This window comes from Taurulus bubalis, assembly GCF_910589615.1.
Source record: "Taurulus bubalis genome assembly, chromosome: 1".
NCBI lineage: Eukaryota > Metazoa > Chordata > Actinopteri > Perciformes > Cottidae > Taurulus > Taurulus bubalis.
Genome location: NC_136589.1, coordinates 38,289,151 through 38,310,904, shown reverse-complemented (window position 1 = coordinate 38,310,904; position 21,754 = coordinate 38,289,151). Strand labels below are relative to the sequence as shown.

General features: G+C 42.4%; 4 protein-coding genes across 4 annotated transcripts; 1 reads left to right on the top strand and 3 right to left on the bottom strand.

Moving 5' to 3' along the window:
- Positions 1–686: 686 nt before the first annotated feature.
- snap47 (synaptosome associated protein 47) lies at positions 687–4,991 on the bottom strand (the record flags this gene model as incomplete). Its single annotated transcript, XM_079232668.1, has 4 exons — positions 687–833; positions 3,094–3,212; positions 3,817–4,325; positions 4,495–4,991. The coding sequence occupies 4 exons, from the start codon at positions 4,989–4,991 to the stop codon at positions 687–689; spliced, it is 1,272 nt and encodes a 423-aa protein (XP_079088794.1).
- Positions 4,992–5,897: 906 nt separating this feature from the next.
- Positions 5,898–7,874, top strand: jmjd4 (jumonji domain containing 4; the record flags this gene model as incomplete). The annotated part of the gene is made up of 6 exons (XM_079224645.1): positions 5,898–6,150; positions 6,251–6,416; positions 6,497–6,622; positions 6,769–7,036; positions 7,165–7,311; positions 7,399–7,874. 6 exons carry the CDS (start codon positions 5,898–5,900, stop codon positions 7,732–7,734), a joined length of 1,296 nt encoding a protein of 431 aa, XP_079080771.1. The 3' UTR covers positions 7,735–7,874.
- Positions 7,875–7,899: 25 nt separating this feature from the next.
- iba57 (iron-sulfur cluster assembly factor IBA57) lies at positions 7,900–10,040 on the bottom strand. The gene is made up of 3 exons (XM_079224634.1): positions 9,687–10,040; positions 8,766–9,115; positions 7,900–8,596 (listed from the first exon to the last, which is right to left on the bottom strand). The coding sequence occupies exons 1-3, from the start codon at positions 10,028–10,030 to the stop codon at positions 8,205–8,207; spliced, it is 1,086 nt and encodes a 361-aa protein (XP_079080760.1). The 5' UTR covers positions 10,031–10,040; the 3' UTR covers positions 7,900–8,204.
- A 3,518-nt stretch (positions 10,041–13,558) lies between these two features.
- gjc2 (gap junction protein gamma 2) lies at positions 13,559–14,815 on the bottom strand (the record flags this gene model as incomplete). Its single annotated transcript, XM_079230167.1, has 1 exon — positions 13,559–14,815. One exon carries the CDS (start codon positions 14,813–14,815, stop codon positions 13,559–13,561), a length of 1,257 nt encoding a protein of 418 aa, XP_079086293.1.
- Positions 14,816–21,754: the final 6,939 nt, after the last annotated feature.

Below are 21,754 nucleotides of genomic sequence, written 5' to 3'. Positions count from 1 at the left end.
TCAGGGTCATCCTCCAGTCTTACAAATTGCATTACATTGCTATGAATCAACATGCAGTTTGTTATAAACTAATTTGTGCACAGAGAATAACTGGGCTCGTTATTTTCAAATGTCCATTTTGCCCGTCACTGTCATTGCTGTCTCACACCGGACCCGGGGAATCACAAGAGACACACAGAGTCATCAGGGCTTGAGATGCAATGAGGAGTCAAGCTATTCCCCCAAATCCCACTCCGGTGACCCAACAAGGAGGCGGAGTCACAAGTGCGGCGATGAGGATGTGATCCCTCACTCGATTCCCACCACGAACATTGCCTTTGGGATTCACGAGGTAAAGCCAAGTCTACTAACAGGCACTGCCTCTCGTGCTTCAGAGGGCACTACCTCAATTATCACAGTCATACGTGTTTAAATGTATGAAGTAAAACATATAGACAAATGTATGTTTTCACAAAGCGCAAAGTCTTAGCAATATCCCTTAGATATATGCACTTAGAAACATCTTTAGTATAGAGCAAAATGTGCAAACATCCTATTGAGTATTTTTGATTACGCAAGTCCCTGCTGCCGTGTTCCGCTGTCCTCACGTTGTACCAACGCTGTGAGGGCGATGAGGAAGCTTACAGTGCGATTCTCGGGGGAGGGGGAGGACATGTTGACCGCATGCGTCTGCTGGACCGTCAGCGCTACAGCAGCCTCTTCATGCGGCAGGTGTGCTTCTCTATGTGCATGGTGGCTCTGTCAGTGGAGCTGGTCAGGTCGTCCAGAACGTCATCCTGCCGCTCCAGCTCCGTCTCTGCCTCCAGGGCAAGGTTCTTCAGCTGCATCAGCATCTGCACACGCACACACACACACACACACACACACACACACACAGTCCTTGTTTGAATTACACTCTAGCCCCCAGTGAACATGGACTGAACCGAGGAGCAAGACACAAATAAAAGAAGATTAAATACTGAGACCGACAGAAAAAGAAAAAAAAAGCAGTTGCTGGGTGGAACATGTGGACCATATGTGAAGACGTGTACAGATGGGGTCAGTGAGTTTGGTGAAACAGAGAAAGAGGAGCAGGTGAGAATGAAAATGTAATTAAAATTCAAAGTTTTTTTTTTTTTTTCTGCTGAATGTCTGCAGATCAGGGAGACGCTTTACAATTCAACAAGCCCGGATGCAATAACACCTACTGCCGAGGCAGATATGATGATGTTCCACATTATGCAGTATATGAAGCTTGGGAAGATATTCAGAGAGAAATCTTAGCTCATCTCCCGGGGATCATTGAAATCATACAACACTGTTTGTTTTCAGCTCTTGGTGGTTGTAAGGAACACTGCGACTACATCTCTATAGCAGCAAGAGTGTATGTTATGGTTGATGGAACAACTTAAATACAAGGGGATGTGCCAAGCAAAATCTAATAAACACTCCCCCAACCCCCACCGCCATGGCTTCTAAACTAATATTATGCTATGCTACACATGCTCACACACACCCACTGACATTATGTCAGTTTTCACCGGCCGGACATTGGACCCGAGCACAGAAACAGTTCCAGACGGCAGTTTGAAAAACAGGGAGTGTGTCAATGCACACCGAGGAACGACTGTATTTGCTCACTCAGGTCTGCGACTTCACTGTGTCAGCTGGGAGCGTGTGACTGAAACACACTTTGCAGTTAACGTTCACAGTTTTAGTGTGTCATAGGAAAATAGAAAGCCCTTAAATTAAACATTTAGGCTAGAACTGAGAGAAAAAAACACACAGGCTAAAATGCTCGTCTCGTGCATGACTGTGAAATTTCAGGACTGCGAATTATCAGAAGAAATACAGCACAGGAAATCTACGAATGAGTAAACCAGTTTGTGCCGTTAGCAAATTAGTAATTTCCATCCTCGAGCAATACTAACTGGTATAAAATGTTGGGACAAAGGGGAATATTTGCTCAAGCACTTACTGCAGGATATCAAACCGAGTGACCGTCTGTACAAGTTGAACCGCTGTAGATTCTAATCTCGGCATGAGTTACATTAAGAGGAGGGTGTGTACAGAAGCAGAGCATTAAGTCCAAATTGGCAGCCTTTGAAGTTTCACCCATTGTCAGCTGTAGACAATGCGCCATTTGTGAACACAATAGACAGCCCAACGCTGTCACTGCTGTGATAAATGTATTTGAAAAAGATTATAAGACAACAGTGAAACGTTGTAGGTCGTTATTATAAGCAATAATTAACTAAATATTAAGTATAAAGTCTTAACAATATCTCATTCGCGATAAGATTTTCCGCAGTGGGCCGACAAAATAAGGTATCGTGAAATAGGACTGTTCAGGACTGGGTCATACAAGGCTGCAAGCAAATGCTGAGTACGCGTCAACCCTAATAATCTGTATTACTTTGTTTATGCTGTGTGTTTATGTATGAAAAATAAAATCAGCGAATATATCAATCTCAGATGTTTTCTACTTCCAAATATGTATCAGAAACCTTCCATCTGTCTGGCTAAAGCTCTCACTGGCATTCATTGCAAAGATGGTTTTGTCACGTCTGTGTTAGAAGCGGCTACATTATTTTACACATCTAGGCTTTAATACAATCACAGTCATCTCATGAAGTCAACGTTCATTTAATCATCTACATTATTTGTATGTGATGCTTATGTAAACATGATGTCACAAAAAAAACACGGTTTGACATTAAAATTCGATTCTAAGAATAAAACTTGGAATAAAAATTGCCTTCATCATAGGTCCGAATTTGCGTCACCGTGAAGGTCTCGCCACCACAGACCGTGTCTGTAACATTTCTCAGTGCTGCGAGGTTCTGAATGGAAAGACGTTGTAAAGTCTGACCAAATGACTGAACAGGTTTCTTCCCTTCTCTTAAAACCAGGATGGACTTTGGTTTGTGGTCTCACTGGGCAACTTTTTAATCATACAGGATGAAAAATAAAAATCACATTGGTGAATTGTGGGTTGGAACGGAACTTTCAAAATACATGCCGCTAAAAACCATAGAGTTGTTTACTATATTAAATATAATGACGCGAATATGAAGAATCTAAATGCGAGTCACATATTCGCACAGGTCTCACCTGTTTGAGTTCTTGGGCCTCGGCCTGACTGACAGTCGGCTGGAGGACGTGCAACTGGGACAGCGCTCCTGCTGGGACTTCCAGTGGGAGATCTGTCTCTTGGCACTTCTGCAGCAAACCTGACTCCATGGGTGGAGATGGTGCAAAGAAAAAAGAAAAAGTGCAGAGAGCATATGTTTATGAGGAAACCAGACAGTAAACTCAAAGTAACTGAGGCAATCAGGATGAAGTGACTCATCAAAACAAAATATCTGTCAAGGAGAGATACCCATAACCGTGTCCAAGAAGCATGTGGATGAGATGTTTTTACATGTGGCTGCACACCTATAAATATACAGAGGTGGAAATATAGACCTTTACTGCCACTTAGTGGTTGATTTCATACTAGACATGGAAACAGTGAAAGAGCCCGTTATACTTGTTGTTTGTACTTTCCAAACTGTTTTAAGAAATCTGATGAATAAATATAGTTGCTGGGTTAATTACTCAGAAAATGAAATCCTCTCGGTTTATCAAACATAAAGTTTAGTACTTCACGCTACCAGTCCAAGCTGTGGAGAAATTGGTACAGCTGTCTCTTTATAAGGCATTGGTAGGTCTATGTATTTTAAGTGTGCTTTTCTATGTATTTTATCCTATTTAATTGTTTTGAAATATCTGGACCTTGAGTCTAAAATAAAGTGTGATTGATTGATCGATATATTTATATTATCCACGCCTTACCTTCGTTCCAGTTTGGCCCCTCTGTGCCACACGGAGATGAAGCTGGGGTTGCTTTGAAAGCGGCGTATTCACTCGTGAAATCCACTTTCTTCTTGTACTGCATATCCAACACTGACATTGCCTCTGGCATCTTGGCAGACAGGAACCTGTAGAAGATATCTGGCTTCCCAATGAACCGCTGTCTGACAGTGATCTCATATGGACTGTGCACCTTGATCTCGTCGATTTCGTTTCGTTCGAAGCGGTGAAGGAGTTGGCAGTTTGTGTCTCGCACCTCCAGCGAGGAGACCAGCACCAACAAGCATCCCGGTTTTAAGTCGGAGTTCCCGCCTTGCGTCACGACAGCTGGGATGCTCGTGATCACCTTATTTCTACCGGACCCTTTGCCGGCCGCAGAAGCAGCAGCGGCCGCGGCTCTTGTGGCGTCCTCGGCCTTGGCCTCCTGCGGAGTCTTCCAGGGGAGTTTACCAAAAGGCCACCAGGAGGGAGACTCCAGCTCCAACAAAAGCCTGCAACAGAGTTAAAAGGGAAAGGAGGATTTAATGAGTGTATGACTTGTTCCACTATTATATTGGATCTGTTTTTGTATTGAAACTACTTAGTTATAGCAGTCAACAGCATCTTCCAAATAATAGAAAAAAGTGCATAACATCATCAGGAAGATATTCAGATAATTACTTATCAGCCACGCCCAGATCAGAGTCAATCGTCTCCAGCCCCTGCATCATGTTGTCAAACTGCTCTCCTTGGTGGCTGAGGACCCTGCCGGTGTCCTCCAGTCTTTTCTGGGACCCGGCCACCAGGTTGATCAGCTCTCTGCCCTTCGAGGAATGACATTCGGTCCTCCGGGCCTCTGAGGAGGGGGACAGAAGGCGTTCCCTCCAGAAATGCTCCAACACATTATAAACCACCACCCTGTTGGGCTTAAGGGAACCAAACCAGTGTTTCATGTTGCCATCTTCAAGCACTGTGAGAGTGCTGAAGATGAAACTGGACGACTCCATCTTGATCTCCATGATCCTGGAGAGGTGGAAGCTGGCCAGACTCTCCTTCCTCTGGTTTGAGACAAAGAGCACCTTGGTCCGGGTGAGGGACAGCGTGCCATTTTCCCACCGCTTGTCACTGTTGATGTAATAGGAGCCGAACCAGCTGTGGATGGGAACGTCCCGGCTCATTTTGGAAAAGGAGAACACACTGATTCACCTAGGAGGATAAATAAGCTTCAGTATTAGGCGACACATTGTGTACAAGACAAGTCCACACACATGTTGCTGTTAAAAACACAATAAGGACATTGTACCAAGTGGTCTCTCGGTCCTAACATTGAACATACTTTCTTCAGAATGTAATGAGGAATTCAAGAAGCAGATTAGCTCAGCTAAAGCGTTCAGACTGGCAGCTTCAGTTTTTGGAAGAGCGACCTTTCTCTGTTCAACTGACCGCATTGCGCATGCGTCGTCATAACGTTATGACCCCCCCGCTGAGCGTTTATCACGTCTTCTTGGTGCAATTACATCCGTCCAAACGCCACAGATAATCAACATCACGTCGTTGGGCTGAGCATTGCGTTACCCCATCAGTATCGCTGGTGTTTATTACGGAAGTGACGTCACGCAGAAGCACGGCTGTGTTTACTGTCCGACTTGAAACAATTATAATTGCCAGAGAAATGACATCGCGGCGTAATTGTTGCAAGCTAGGACGGCGGTTTTTGAGTCAGTAAAAAAATATGATAATACATATCTTACAGTGATCGTATTAAATACATTGAAACGGTAACATAGGAAGTAGTGACAGTAAATAAGCACCAACGGTAAGATATGTCCGTCGTTCAGGAACCGTAACCTGCTCCCCTTCGGGATGGAGGCGACCTGTGGTCAAAAGAGGACAAATATATAATATACATATTAGCATAATGTAAGACGTCTAACCTCATCTAGTTGACGTCTGACAGCGTTAGTTAGAAGACGTGCGTTTCGTAATGTCAACCCAGTCGACTTGTTAGCTCATTCTTCCAGTTTCTCGCTGTCCGAGCGGTGACAGCTAGCTTTTGCTAACAGGCTCAACGAGGTGGTGTCGCTATGGACAGGGAGGCGTACCGTAACTGCTGCAGCCTGGTCAAAATGCCACGGCAGTCGTATGAACAGTTCTGGTCTTCACATTTTGTTGACTACATCGACAAGGAGCTGAGCTATTCGAAGTTTTTCAAGAAGTACCTGCTCCCCAATCACCCCTGTATGTTTTCGAGGAGGTTCACGGAGGACTGGAAGTGTAGAAAACAGTGGGTGTCTGAGGAGGGGAAGCCCAATTTCCAGAAACTGCTGCAAGAGTTTGGTAAATAGGTCTATTGCTAACACGTTGTACGTCACCGTGCAGCTGCTAATGTATTACTGGTGTCATGTTGCTGCAAGATAATGTTTGTTCTTCTTCACAGATGAGACTCCTGTTCCCGTCGCCAACTGCAATGCAAAGGAGTACAATGCAAACCCTAAACACGTCATGCCTTTCAAAGAATTTATACAATACTGGAAGGAATACATCCAGAATGGCCACTCGTCACCTAAAGGATGTCTTTATCTTAAAGACTGGCATATATCAAGGTATTGATTCATATTGATTTAACTCAATTATATGCATTATATGTGCATTCCATGATGCATTTATTATTATGGTTCTACAGGGACTTTCCAGAGCATAATGTTTACACCACACCGGTCTTCTTTTCTTCTGACTGGCTTAATGAATACTGGGATACGATTGAAGTGGATGACTACCGATTTGTCTACATGGGACCGAAGGGCTCATGGTATGAAACATTTGACATAATGTTGGCAAAACTCAGAATATAGCTTTTTAAAATCAGGTATAAAAAAAAATGTCTGAATAGTTATTGTAATTGTGAGGCAACACATATGGGACATCAATCAATCAGGTGCGCTTCCTCGTCTCCAGGACCCCTTTCCACGCGGATGTGTTCCGCTCCTACAGTTGGTCTGCAAACATCTGTGGCAGGAAGAAGTGGCTCCTGTATCCTCCAGGTCAGGAGGAGTTTCTACGCGACACCCACGGCAACCTCCCTTATGATGTGACGTCGGCTGAGCTTCGAGACGGGGATCTTTTCCCACACTCTGAAGAAGCCTGTCAACCTCTTGAAATTATTCAAGAGGCAGGTGAAATCATTTTCGTGCCCAGCGGCTGGCATCATCAAGTTTATAATCTGGTAAGAGCTGTAAAGGCAACTAAATCCAAGCAGTTGAGTTTAAATATACCCAAATGACATATCATACATGAAGGCCTGTTCTGTAATTGTGACATGGGGAGTCTCTCTCTTTAATGTTCTTATTACAGGAGGACACCATCTCTATTAATCACAACTGGTTGAATGGCTGCAACATAGACATCATGTGGCAGTTCCTTCAGAACGAGCTGTCGTCCGTTCAAAAGGAGATAGACGAGTGGAGAAACACGATGGACTCGTGGCATCAGCACTGCCAGGTACTTCAGACTGCATGCTTTCTAAATACATGCTGCTACCACGAATGTTTGCAGCGTCAGATTTAAAGTTTTCGTTTGACTTTTCAGGTTATTATGAAGGCCTGCTCTGGTATTAACTACGCAGAATTTGCATCGTTCCTGAAAATCATCGCTGACAACCGAATGGCTTTCCTGAACGCTCGTTCCTCCGGGGACTCCTCCGATTACCCGCGGCACCTCTCAGAGACCCTCACCACACTTGGACCTTACCATGCTGCCTTTGACCTCCAAAGAGTCGCTCACGTTATTGAATGCCTACTCTGCAATGAAGACTTTAAGCGGCTCGATCATTCATCTTTGACTTTGCAGCCAGAAACCATGTTGCAGCAAATTCGGGACGCCATACACTCCACAAGGGGGCAGCATCTCCTTTATCAGGAATAAGGTGCCAATTTGTACAGTGCAAATAAGATGATAAATAAAGGCGTTGCCACACCTTTAGATTGAGAGGAATGGCAATCTCAGATGTCACTTATTGAATATTTGGAATTTGTTTTGCACTGAAATATGGATAAATTAAAAGAAATACACGTTGAGTTTTTGTATTGCTTTTTTGCAAGTTTATTTGACAACCACCAATACCATACCACTGACGGCATATCCTGTTGTACAGTGCTGCAATAGATTTTAAATAATATAACTATGGTAAATAATACTTTCCAGTTTCGGAAAAAGAAGAAATCACCCCAAAAAGATTTGATTGCAAACAAAACAAAAATACTCACAAAAACGGATTTGTGCCACGCAGCTGTGAAGCAATGACAGTGTAACATACTGTACTTCAGGGTTCTGTCTGTAAGAAGTCTGTCAGATGTGATGTATGTCACATTTCAGGGAGCTACAAAACAGCCTCTTCAGTCAATTTGTACATCTTTAGGCCACCAGTCTGGCACAGAAGCCTCAAGTGACACTGTGGCGTCGTCAGAAGATTTGAGTGTCAACGCTTCTTTGGCATGAGCCAAGCGAATTAGGCCCAGGCCCAGCTCTCCGACCCCTGCTCGGTGCTTCCCAGCTGGCTTGCCTGACTGCGTTTGCAGCGCGGCTCCTTCCTCGAGGTCTCGGACTGGGGCTGACAAACGCACTGGCATCAGGCGTTTCCGAACCACCCCAGTGTGATGAGTCCTGGCTGTGAGCTCCTGGCCAATGTAACAGCCCTTGCTGAAGCTGATGCCCTGCATGTAGACAAGATTTGACTCTAGCGGCAGTGCCAGCCCAGGGGGAAGGTCCCTTACTCCCTCAGGAAGTCCTAGACAACAATGACAGGAAAGGAAATAAACAAAACGTGTCAAAAAAAAAAGTGTCAAAAAGCACATACAAATACAAGGGCATACAAATTCTTACTTTATGTCCTGTTTTTTTCTTTTATTTATTTCCCTCTCAAACTGTACATATTCTGACATACTAACTGGTCTTACCTATTGTGTAGCGATGTCTGTGATACTCTCCCGTGTCACCTTTCTGACATGATGCAACGATATCCAAGGGGTCAACTTGACCGTCCAACACCAATCTCCAGCCCATTTCCTGAGTTCGAGGATCGGCGTCCCATACCAGAGCTTTGTCCGGGGAGGAGAGCTCAGGTTTACTGGCCTCTTGACCCGCGTTCTTTTGCTTGGAAAGCACCGCCCATACGGAGAGCTCTGGACAGGGGTTTATGGTGACCTTTCTGCGGAGCTTGTACATCTTCAAATGCCTCAAGATTGAGTCCTTAATTGTGCTGTCACACTCCAGGAGAACACGCTGTCCTGCATCAGCTTCTTTCAGGCTGAAAGGAAATATAGCAAATTTAGTGTGTCATGAAAAAAGAAACTCCACCATGAAAACTATAGAACTGGTTAATTCAGTGTTACTACATACATTTATGGTGAAAACATGCACTTCCTCAATCTGCTGATTAACCAGAGTTAATGACGTTGTGTATTACTGCCCCAGGGAGATTTGAGTAGCACCAAAAGATGTGCATATCGACATATAGTTCTGCAAGTGGCAAAATCTGACATTGGGCCTGTCTTCTTATTCTTGTATCTAATGTAAAACAGGTCCATATTTTGAAAGTGCAACAGCTGGAAAAGTGTACACTTTTTTTTGTGTTTTTCATTTTCACTGACTTCAAAGTTGGAGTGACCTTAAATGTGGCTAATTTAACAGTGACTTATACAAGGAAACTTAAACTTAGGTTGGTGCTAAACTTTAGCTAATGTTTGGGCCAGACTGCCTCTCTGCGACTGGCTCTGCTGCCAACTCCAGCAACTGCGTTTGAAGATAAGTAACGGCAGCCCCGCCCTGGTGTTGACCGAAACCACGTGGTGACCAAACGGTATGAAAGTATCCTCTACCTGTACAACATGATGTCATATAGTGTTCTTCCTTGTACATTCAGCATATGCGAGTACAAAGCCGTGAGTCCAGGCTCCTCCAGCAGCCCCACGTCGTTTGTTATGATCCCCTGGAGAAACGCGCTCGTGTCTTGCCCCTGGATGTTAAGTAAGGTCCTGTGAGGCAGGTGATAGCACACAAACTGAGCAGGGACGTCACGGTCTCCCTGGGTAGTGTCCTGGTTGTACCGTCTAACGTCACGCGCTGGAGCGGAAACACCGGAGAGAAACGGCACGCGCAAATACCGACCCGCGGGTTTTCTGGCGGACGTGAACGCTGCTCGAGCGAAACACAGAACCCCCATGTCGCACACGGTGGTGAGAGGGTGTTACGTGTGGAAATGAAATGGCTGCTGCGCCTGTTAACAACAGTGGACGGCTACATAACACAGGAGGTCGCGGTTGATTGCGGGCAGCATGGGCTCCATTTTGAAATCCCACAATGCATCGCTCCATAATAAAGCAACCTCGGATGTGTGTGTGTGTGTGTGTGTGTGTGTGTGTGTGTGTGTGTGTGTGTGTGTGTGTGTGTGTGTGTGTGTGTGTGTGTGTGTGCGTGTGTGTGTGTGTGACGTTTGGTTCGCGGCGAATGTGGACACTGGACAGTACGTTACTTGTAAGGACAAATGTGTTACTTCACCTTTAGCTGTACAGTTGCACTTTATGACATGCTTACATAGAGGAAACAACAACATCTGGAAATCAGAAATTAGAAATGTGCACAAGACTTTTAGGCCTGCTTATTAAAATCTGCATGTTGGCCCTCACTGAAACAAATAGGTTATGCCAAACAATGCATTTGATATCTCAATATATTTATATATTGAATGAAAATGACCAAACATATTTTCAGTTATTTGATGCTCATGGGGAAATGTTTAGTGTTCTCTGTATAACACACCAGCTGGAATTGTTCTTGTTTAGAAACCTGTGTTTAATACATTCTTCTCAGCAATGTGTTCTTGTTGTCGCATGATATGCACAAGATAAGTTGTGAGGTGATAATGTCATTCATATGTAAACTAGACATATTGAGTACATCTGTATCCGCAATGTTCTGGTAAAACGTAACACAAATTCATTACACCGGCTTTTGTTAAACACAGCACATTACAGTGTTGTGTTAAGTGTGCATATACCAATATATACAATATGAACACATAGGATTGACAGATAAAAGAAACTTCTTAGAGGTAGTATGATATCTTATTGATTGACTTAGCGCATGGATAGAAGTCCAAGTCATGGATCCATGTACATTCAGCAGTTATTTGTACTGATCATTATATTCAGGTCAGCAGCCACACAATTGATAACTATTGTATTGCTATATAACAAACCGTGATATATTAAATAAGTTGCAGGCCATGTCTGAACTGAAATATTAAATTGCCTATGTAATGAATGACATTTACTTGACTCAACCGATTATGAATGCACAGCAGGCAGTTTATGCAATTTAATGTGGCTCCACCAAGGCTCTATAAACCTTCGCTGCTCAGTAAAACTTCTTAACAGATGGCAAAATAAAATAAAAACTGAGCACACATGTATCTGCAGTTACTGAACAAAATGTGCAACTCATTAGCAGGTAAAATATTCAAAATATACAATCCTGTTTCTAAGAAAAGGGATGGAAAATAGATAATATAACTCGTGAAGTTACGTGACGTGAAGTCAAAGAGCACCAAATGGTTTCTTCCAGGATACAAATGCTTGATTAAAAATACAAAATACAATAAGCGAACGAAGCAATTTTCCAAGATTTTATCGTTAAAAAAACAAACTCATTGTATTTTGACATGTCTTTATCAAAAGCTCGGACAAGCACCGATTGTTCCCTCTGTTTACGATTTGTTGATTTGCAGCAGGTGTGGAATGCCCCTTGATTTAGTCAAAGAAACCTACATTTATAAGAAGATGTCGACTTTAGATACCGTGCATTACTTATGCGCCTGTCACTCTAGGAATACAGTGATCATGTGTAAATATGGACTTAAGTTAGTCATGTTTAAGATGGAGTTTAGTGGGTCTGCTGTTGTATGCAATATACAATGAGCTACTCCAGTGTAGGTTAGATTTCTTTGTTTGGTACACACTTGGTGCTACTTATCCATTTTTTAGGTGCTTGTCTCCAGAAGTCAATCTTTTGACACATACAGCCTGAGTCTATTTTTTATGTGTTTTTTTTTATTTTCTCACTGCTGCAACTACTTTTGGAAAAGAGCTACTTTCCCTTTTAATAGTATTTTCCCATATTTAAGATAATAAAATATGTTTTCGTTGGTTGTAAAAATGAAATGCCCCTCCTACACCAACAATTTGCTACATCACTAAGTATGATTCTTCGCATGACAGTTTACTGCCCCATACATTTCAAAATAGTTCTTAAAACAAGTACATATACTTTACATTTACTTTGGTCAGTCACAGAAGAATTTCGGCATCTCATCCCAAGCATGAAATCACTTTTTACAAGTTAGTACAAATTAATCATTTTGTATTCGACCAAAAATTACTTTTGTTTAGGATTTGATTGTATATTTTTCTTGTTACAATGTAGAGGATGCCTTTCTTGTTATAACAACATATTTATCTACACAATGAAACTTAATTGCAAGCTTCTAACTTTGAATTAGACTTCATTCTCAAAGACACACCATTGCTACTAGTGTGGTAAATGTGTATTATAAAGCAAGAATGCCGAGGTTTCAAATGACTTTATTTGTTCATGAATGAAATACGAGAACAGTCTTTAAAAGTTTTAGGCACTTTGAAGTATGACAACAGTGAAGGCAGGATTAAATATTATTCAGAAACCAATTTTAGAAACAAACAAACTGATCATCTTCAAGACCTAACATGTCTATACATAAGATAAATATAGAGCTAATTGAAATGCTAAGGATGGGTTTCTACTGTAGGCTATGTGTATACTTTACGTTCCAAGTTCTAAAGCATGCATCGTCTGCTCCCGGTTGCAGAAAATCAGTATTTAGTTGAGAAAAAAGTCTGGTGTTCTATTCACTTACCTCTTCCCCTTGAAACGTGACACTGCAAGGCTTTGGAAAATATAGAATAGATAAAGGCTTTGCACGCCATGACTGAAGATCATCACACTGAGCAGATGTCCACCAGAAGAGCCAGCCCTGTTTCATTATCCTTAGCAAAATACTTCACATTTCATCTGCTTCCAGAAACACTCCACCATACTACATCCAAAAATACATCCCAGCATGTTAATAAACATGCATCTTTCCAACAATAATCCTCATTCTTCAGAAGTGAGTCATTGTGCATTTGTGCAGTGTTTTTCACTGCATTTTTCATATTTGGATTGAGGGTACAATCACACTTAGTTAGATTAATCCAGTTCAGCGGCAGTCAAGGGTAGATCAGATAAATAGCTCGAAGCAGTCTGTTTATACTTTGACATTTTAGCTGGAATTAGAGATGTATAACTAAATAAGCACATGTTAACCATGTCCAGAAGCTATGGGAAGCACAAAATGTCAAACTACAGTCTCAAAGAAGATTCGTGATACTGATTTGATCAGTTCCACATGTGTGTTTTTCCTTTTAAAATTCCCCCAAAAATGTGTACTGTACTTCTTCAGCGGGTGATTGAAATTCTCAATTGTTATTGTCCTAAGTCGCATCTCTCTCACACATGTAATCACACACGCAATCACACACACAATCATGCACGCAATCACACACGCACACACACATACACACACATACACACACATATACACACACACATCCTCCAGCTGTGTCACAGCGCAGTCCTGGAGTCCTAAAAGTGTTAATTTACTAAATTGGATCTATCTCTAGATCCAGACAGAGGTCTTTCCATTCTTCACAATGGTGGCAGCCTTCTCTGTGGCTGATTTTGGCCTTGCTCCTTGTTTCTCTTGGACTGTATTGACTCGATTTTGTTCGGCCACAGTGCCTCCCGATACAGGACTACTGGTTCTGGATGTTTGCTGGTTGGTTTTGGTCTGATATGTTTGAAAGGCCATGTCGAGCTGTTCCTGGGCGACCCGTAGGTGCCGGTGGAGGCTTACCAGATCAGACGGGATGTTCTCATCTGGGCTGGTGCACTGCTGCTCCTGAGCCACGTTGGCCATGTTCTGCTCGTGGGTGATGAGGCTGTTGGGGATCCTGCTAGGTTTGTCAGTCTTCATCACAAGGTTGTACCCCGGAGGAGAGGCTGGGATGTTTCGAGAAAACGGATAGCCGTAGGACATACGTCGGCCCCGGATCCTCTTCATGCGGAGGGTGTCCCTAAAAGTGCCAATTCCCAAGTGAAGCATCTCGCACACATTTAGCACTAGACAAAGGCAGCTCACCACGTACATGATGAGCAGGAAGATCGTTTTCTCTGTGGGCCTGGAGATGAAACAGTCCACTCTGTGTGGACAGGGTACTCTGTTGCATACATATGACGGACTAACCCGAAAGCCATAGAGGAGATACTGTCCTGCAAGGAAAGCAATTTCAAAAATAGCTCGTGACATGAGCTGTAAAACATAGATTCTCATCAGGCCTTCTTGCATTATTCTCCGGCGGCCATCGTGTTTTGGTGGGTCTTTTCCAGTGCTGATCACTGGTTCGGGCTTGGCCTCCTGCACCTCCAGTGTGTCCTCATAGATCATGGGCTCTGCATCGTCATCTTCATCCTCCTCCAAGACGTCTTCCAGATGGTGGCTCTCTCTCCATCTGGAGTGAGGACGAGGCTTTTTGCGGAGCCTGTGGTGCTTCCTGCGATCCTCCTCTGTAGTCCGTGCTATCTTGTGGATGGCGTAACCCATGTACATGATGGAGGGAGTGGAGATCATGATGATCTGGAAGACCCAGAAGCGGACGTGCGAAAGAGGGGCAAACGCATCGTAGCACACGTTGTCGCAGCCCGGCTGCTTGGTGTTGCAGGTGAACTTGGTCTGCTCGTCCGAGTAGATGGACTCCCCTCCAACCGCCGTGAGCACAATGCGGAAGATGATGAGCACCGTCAGCCACACTTTCCCCACAAAGGTGGAGTGGTTGTGGATCTCTTCCAGGAGACGAGTGAGGAAGCTCCAGCTCATGTTGCTCTAACAAGCTTGTCAACTAGAATCTGTAAAGAGAGAATAAAGAATGGTTTGTAGGGACCCACTGAGTTGCAGATGTATTCAATGTTTTAATAAATTATCATGTTGCACACAGAATCAGAGATGACATTACATTGTTGTATTATATTGTAATGTTACAGTTGTATTCCTCATATCAAATGCCTGTGCTGTTTTTGTCCAACCTAAGACAATCCAGAATAGGGCTTCCTCTAACAGTTATAACCTGAAGGTTATTTTGTTGTCTATACATTTCCCAGAGTCCAATGTGACATTTTAAAATATCTTATTATATTGTAACACCAATCCCAAAACTCAAAGATGTTACATTTTTATTTTGACCGAATAATAGTTTTTTGACCAAAACAATTATTAAATGATTATTCAATTCTCAAAAAATAATTGCTGATTTCTTTTCTGTCAATCAATGAATCATGGACTAATCTACCAACCATTTCCAGCTATAATCTAGTGTGGACCTACAGTATAACTAGCTAATGTGGATTTAGCAAATGTGTCAACTGTAGACGAAGACTTCTGGATGTAAATGAGACATTGACAAGCCAAACACAAGACAATGGCTTGCGTTGATTTATGTCAGTGAGAGGGGTGATGTCATTTAAAACACACATCACGCAGTCCTTCTAATATCCCCTTTTAACACATTGAAATAGTTTATGAAAGGGTTGAAATGGCAAAAGCAGGAGAAAAAAAAGAGAAAAACGCAAGTATCAACCATGCAAAAAAAAAAAAACACCAGCAACCACTGCTTAGATTATAGCTCTGACCAAAGAACAGGCTGAACACTGCAAGATGGTGACAGGCTGGAGACACAGAACCAAACTGACAGAGCTCTGAATTTAAGAAAAGCTAATTCTGGTACAAGAGTCCACTCAGAGAGCCACTTCAGAAACACACTGTACTTGGCATGGCAACGCATCATCCCGAGGGACAGATGACATGAAACCTCACAGTGTCATGCTCTTCCTTTGTGAGGTGATTGAGGCTGCGGCGAGGAGACAGTGTCGCGCTTCTGTCCCTCCATTCACGGGGCAGAGCTGCACAACTCATGTTGATTTCATGACTGCGGCACTGTGTTCCCTGGCGTGGGATGTGCCATCTGAGTGAACAGGAGAGGCTTGTTGCTCTGCCACGAGGCCTCCCCTCCAGATCCAGCACTGCTGACGCTGGGGAGAGGTACAGTCACATAGAGACAGATGGCACCTATAGTGGGCGACTCATGCCCGCCCCGGGACGGCATGACAGGAGGGCCGCTCCACTGAGGACTCATGAGTTTAAACAGATCGATGAGCGTACAGCATCAACATCACACCCTAACACTGGAGTGATCTTGAGACATCTGCCTGCTGTTGATGTGTCTTGTTGTGTTGATTTTTTGCTGCCTTGTCTGTCTATAATTTTTTAAGGCTGTTGCCATTTTAACCAGGTCTCCCCTGAAAATACATTTCTAACCTACGTGGGACTTGTTTAATGAATAAAGATGAGATTGTTAGTGAAGATAACGCAGCAATGTAAATCCTGTTTATAGGTTCATGCATTTTTGTTTGATTTGTATCAGTTGAGATGTTATACAAAGCAACTCTCTCCAAGTCGTAGACATTTTTAATTTATAATATTTTTAAAAGGTTAAAATTAAGGAATTAAACATTTCAGAAATACAGCTTATCACATCTTACATTATTACCTTCAGAGGTATTATAGTTACAGAATATATATATATATATATATATATATATATATATATATATATATATATATATATATATAAAGGATAATTCATTTCCATAATATAGACTCAATACAGGGTTGAGTAATAAGGGTTAATACATTAGATAGTTTAAACGGATGCAAGCCCAATATATTTATCATTAGTAAACATGCATCATATTGTATTGGGTGAATAGCTTTTTGGTAAAATTACTTTAGAATCATTTTTATTTTCGACAGACTACTACAGTGGCATGAAATTATCTTTCAGCAGAGTGAATTCAGACACCGGAGCCCACAAACAGTCCACAGTTCCACTGTAACAAAATGGGCATTTACAATTATATGACAGGATCATTGAACAGACGCTGTCACATAGTTTCTTTGAGGCAAATAACTGAAACAACCCACCTTGAAAAGTTGCACATGCATTTCCCATCCTGCAGGTCTCCTGTGCCCTCTCTAGTTGTCCCCTGCACAGTCTGATCCATTTAATAACACTTCCATCCTAATGTCATGGCCTTTTCCGTCTTATTGATAACTTCCAGGATGGCAAAAAACTCAAAAAACTCAAAAATGATGAGCTTATGAGACTAGACTTTCTATTTATTCCGTTTTCCCACTCTGGGAAGAAGTGAGGTCCTGCCGCTGTGAATGCCTCACATTCTGGCTTGTGTCTGGTTTCTATTACACCAGCCTTCTACTCAAGAAGGAAGTATTAAAACAGAGAGGCAGAAAAAAAATCCTCCTCTGGCAAATGACCCTCATCCAAGGGTTCAGAGGATATCGCGCTGCAGATTGAAAAGAACACCCGGCTAAGGAAGCGTGTCAATCGCAACACAGTCCTCCCCACCCCAACGCTCATGTGCAACGTTTGTAACACAGATGATGAAGGTCTCTCCCTCTCTCTCTCTCTTTCTGAGTCTCTTACTTTCTCTCTCTCTCACTATTTGTACAGCAACAGCACTAGCTCACTCTGAGAAACAAGGTCGCGTATAGAGTCGTGGCCCACTTACTAAAAGGTAATTCATCCACACCATCCCTCCTCTTGACTCACACCAACACACACACACACACACACACACACACACACACACACACACACACACAGTAAATGTAGAGAAGCAACCTCCATATTATCTCTCAATTACATAACAGTTTACAGTGCTCGTCCCTCATGAAGAAACAACTCTTGAGAGACAAAGAAGGAGTTTGAGGACAGAAGTGTCACCGAGACATAAGCCACCTTGCCTCAGTGCAGATCCGCTAGAATGTAACCAGCAGGTACGCTCAGTCATATCAAATGTCATAATATTTAGATCCTCCATCCAGGCAGATGGCCAGATAACAGAGCAGTGGACAGGTCACACTGTACACTCCTGCTACACGTCTTTTCCGACCCGATGTTTATACTTTCAAGCTATGCGGAGCGCAGGAGCATCACCACACGTTGTTACTGGAGGCGTGAGATGGATTTTTTTTTCACATGGCGGCAAGAGTGGCTGCACGCGGACAGAAGTCTCCCTCACACTCACGCACACTCCTTACATTTTTTCTTTTTTTTAGTCGGAAATAACACGACAAAGTGCAGATGAGGAGGTGATTCATGCAGCATTAAAGTCGGAAAGGAATTTCCCTGTCTCTTTACTTTATGTGCCAGACCTTGCTGTGAAGTTTGGGAAGGGATTTAAAGTCAACCACTTTTAATAAAGGATAGATAAACGGGTTAGTGTCTGGCTTGTATTAATGAAATGTGTCTGTTCATTGTCACAGTGACCATATTATTATAATTTTGCTTTCACAAGGCCCTCAATAATCCTTAATTATGACCTGTATACAGCCATACAGCCAAGAGTAACGCTCAGCATCAGTAAAATCACCATTAATCAGGACACGCTTTCAACTCGGTTCCTCAAATGATGAAACATTCTTGATTTCCTGTGTCTCAAGATGGTGTAAGGATATACTAGACTGTTATTAGTTACAAAACAAAGACAACCACAGTGAGACATGTCAAGAATGAGGTAGTGCAAGCGCATGAAAAGTCTTTGCATTTTAAATCTCATTCTGTTTGAGTAGTTTGTGGTGGAAAGAAAGCTCGGAGAGCTAGCCATCTGGGCCTGCAGGAGCCATCGTCCCGAGGTCTCGCCTTCAGGGGCCCCCTCTCCGTCTGACTGAGGAGATGTGGCGTAGCGAGCACCCCTCGTGCCGCACTGGAGATAAGAAGACAGGGGATGCTGCTGGAATGAGTGGAGCATTTGGGATTTGGACATGTGCTATCCCTAAGGGACGGATAAGCACGTGTTTTTAAGTTGCAGTGCATTCCTCTGCACCCAAAATCTTTCCGTCATCCAAAAGACACAGATGGTCCAGAAGAAGGTTATGTGAACATTCAAGTAAAAGTCAACTAGAGTTTATGTTCCTCAAGAGTCAGTTGGTAGAACTTTGGTTTACATGTAACACTCACTGATATGAATTCAGCTCATAAATGATAGTGGTATGGTGGACATTTAAAAGAGTTAAATTAAAGTATTTTTTGAAAATGTATCTAACATTTGGATATTTATCTTTTAATTGTAGTTATCCATCCTGATAACTCACAGTTCTAAAAATCTAACATGGCCTATAAATAACTCTTATTCTCTTATTATTGTTGTTTCTTATCAGAAACTCAAATGTACATACAAAAGAAACCAACATATTTAATCTATTCTTTATTTTAATTGTTGTAAAATCTGGGCAGTTAATTTCAGTGTTCTTTGATAATAGCAGCTTTTATAATGATAATTTGAAATACTGTAATTTTGGCAAAAAGGGAATTATAAAATAATAGATTTTTAACAATGAGTCTAAAATAGTCTTTGAAATTGCACACAGTTACTTCCAACAAAAACAAATGTGCACAAATGCACACAGTCAAACCAATGACTGTCTGGTTTTGAATGTGTCGTCCCTTTGTCCTCTGACAATTCAGGCGATTCTCGCTCTGGGAAACTGTAGTTCATGTTGATAAATATTGATTGGACTGCCCAGAGCCGGGAAAATATCAAAGTATTCCCCTGTAAGACATTGTTTGACATTGCTCTTGTCACAAGGTCTTGCATCATGTGACAGCCACATGAGAATGTTAAATATTCATTAGGTTGTGGTTATAATTAGTGTTAAATGTAAAATAGAGCAGATCTTTTTTTTATTTTTCAGTTGTGGTAGCATCTGTGAGACGTAAACAACTGTCAAACAAATCTAACATGACAGCTGACAATTAAATAAGAAGGAAAAAAAATGCAAACAATAATCATCAAAATTGCTGGTTGCTGAATTGAATCGCATTCTAAATGAATTGCATTTTTTTAATTATTTTGAATTTTTGACATAATGATTGTGTTATTCCCAGACACCTTTAGGAAGTCACTGGGAGCTGTGAGGGTTTGCAGCGTATAGCCGAGTGTTGAAGTGATGCAACATGGAGGAGTGAACATCTCAACAACTCTCCTTGGCCGCCACCAATGTCATCGCAAGAGTTTTCTCCGCATGTATTGACTGAATAAAGTTGATGCGAGCAGACTGGGGGCTGTGGAGGTCTGTGTTTATGTAACAGATCAAACTCCACCATGTGACTTGGATGCCCCCTCCCTCAGAGAAAAGAGTGACACAAGACACCAGTGCAAAAACATGCAACTTGGTGCTTGGACTCCTCCTCCACTCCCCCATCTTTCCTACAACTATCATTAACTGCTCTTACCAGGCTGTGGGGGGCTATCCCATAGGCAGCCTGAGAGTGGTGGCAGTCCCATCTCATTTGTTCATTTTTCTCCCAGTTTCTCAGCCGAGCCTATCCTACCCCCGGGGTGAGTGCGTCCCGTGCCAGTTTTAGTAAGGCTGGACTCCACTGAAGCGACTGAGATGAAAAGCCTTGAGGTGGATGCCAACAACTTCCCTCAGCCGGGGCTCTGCGTTTCCCACATGAGCAAAGCAACTTGTAATGAAAATGAGCCACAACACCACTGTACAATTGTACAAACAAACAACTTAGTGTGCTCATATTTGTGTCAGATATTCAGTCAGTAACGTGACAGGTGAAGACCTCATCTTCATTCTTTACTGCACATCTGGACTCATTAAAAAAAGGCAAATAATGTCAAACTATTTAAAGTGCTGGATGTCTCGCAATGTTTGAATACAGAAGGATAAGAAGTAGATTATGCTTCATTGGAATTGGCCTGTTTCCTGTCCCAGAAGAAGGTTCCATTAATTGTACTTCCCTGACAAAGTCAAACCATTCTGGTAGTAAAGTGTTATCAAAAAGAGACGGCATATCAAGAGATCAATAAATCCTGTCTCATTCATGTGTAGGAACTGGAAGTAATAGAGTGTTGTATCAGTGGTGCCTCACCCATGAGAATAATTCAGATCTGATATGAGCTGAGTTTATCCCAGTTCATTGCAAACTGTGTGCCAGTGCCTTTCTTTCACAGGAAAGTTATGAACACTGGAAATATGCAAACCAGTGGCCACAGTACATGATTGACTTTAGGCTACATGGTACAGTGCTGCCATGTCTCATCCGGTTATCTTGCTGGCAAGCTATCAACTAATGAAAAAAAAGTGATATTAAATGGAGCAAATGTTTGAATGAAATGAGATAATAGTGTTGAGGAAAAAACTACTGCATGTTTACATGTTCCACTGATATTAAAGTAGATCATGAGCAAAACACTGATTTAGAGGTGAAAACGAGACAGATAATGTATATTTGAAAAAAAGGCACAACAAATTACAATTGAACACTCGAGTAAATCCTTAAAATGTATTCTATTCACAAGAGTATTTCTTAATTGCGTTATTCCCTGCTATTATTTTCAAACTCAATTGCTGATGAAGGTTCTCATCAGGGCAGTACAATTCAACACACAGCTATCCCCATCCAAACAAACAAAATCACAACGCTTTGCTTGCAGAGCTGGAGGGTGTTAATCTTTGACATTATCTTGTCTTAACTGGCCATGTCATAGGCTGATCTGGGGCAGGCCCAAAGGAGCAGCAGACCTAGTCAGGGTCATTTGGACTACCAGAGATATGTGTACTGCAAGTCCTTCCTTCCAGATGCCTTCGTGCCCGTTGCCCTTCTCCAATTCAGTGAACTCCTGGCAGCAACGCTGCAGGATCCCACTGATGACAGTGGTAACACTC

What these genes read in the sequence shown, in the direction of transcription:
- iba57 (XM_079224634.1), bottom strand. Translation starts at nt 10,030, where the DNA reads ATGGGGGTTCTGTGTTTCGCTCGAGCAGCGTTCACGTCCGCCAGAAAA. An exon ending in TATGACATCATGTTGTACAG is followed by an intron (nt 9,116 to 9,686) that starts GTAGAGGATACT and finishes ATTTCCTTTCAG; the next exon opens with CCTGAAAGAAGCTGATGCAG. An exon ending in CAGACATCGCTACACAATAG is followed by an intron (nt 8,597 to 8,765) that starts GTAAGACCAGTT and finishes ATTGTTGTCTAG; the next exon opens with GACTTCCTGAGGGAGTAAGG.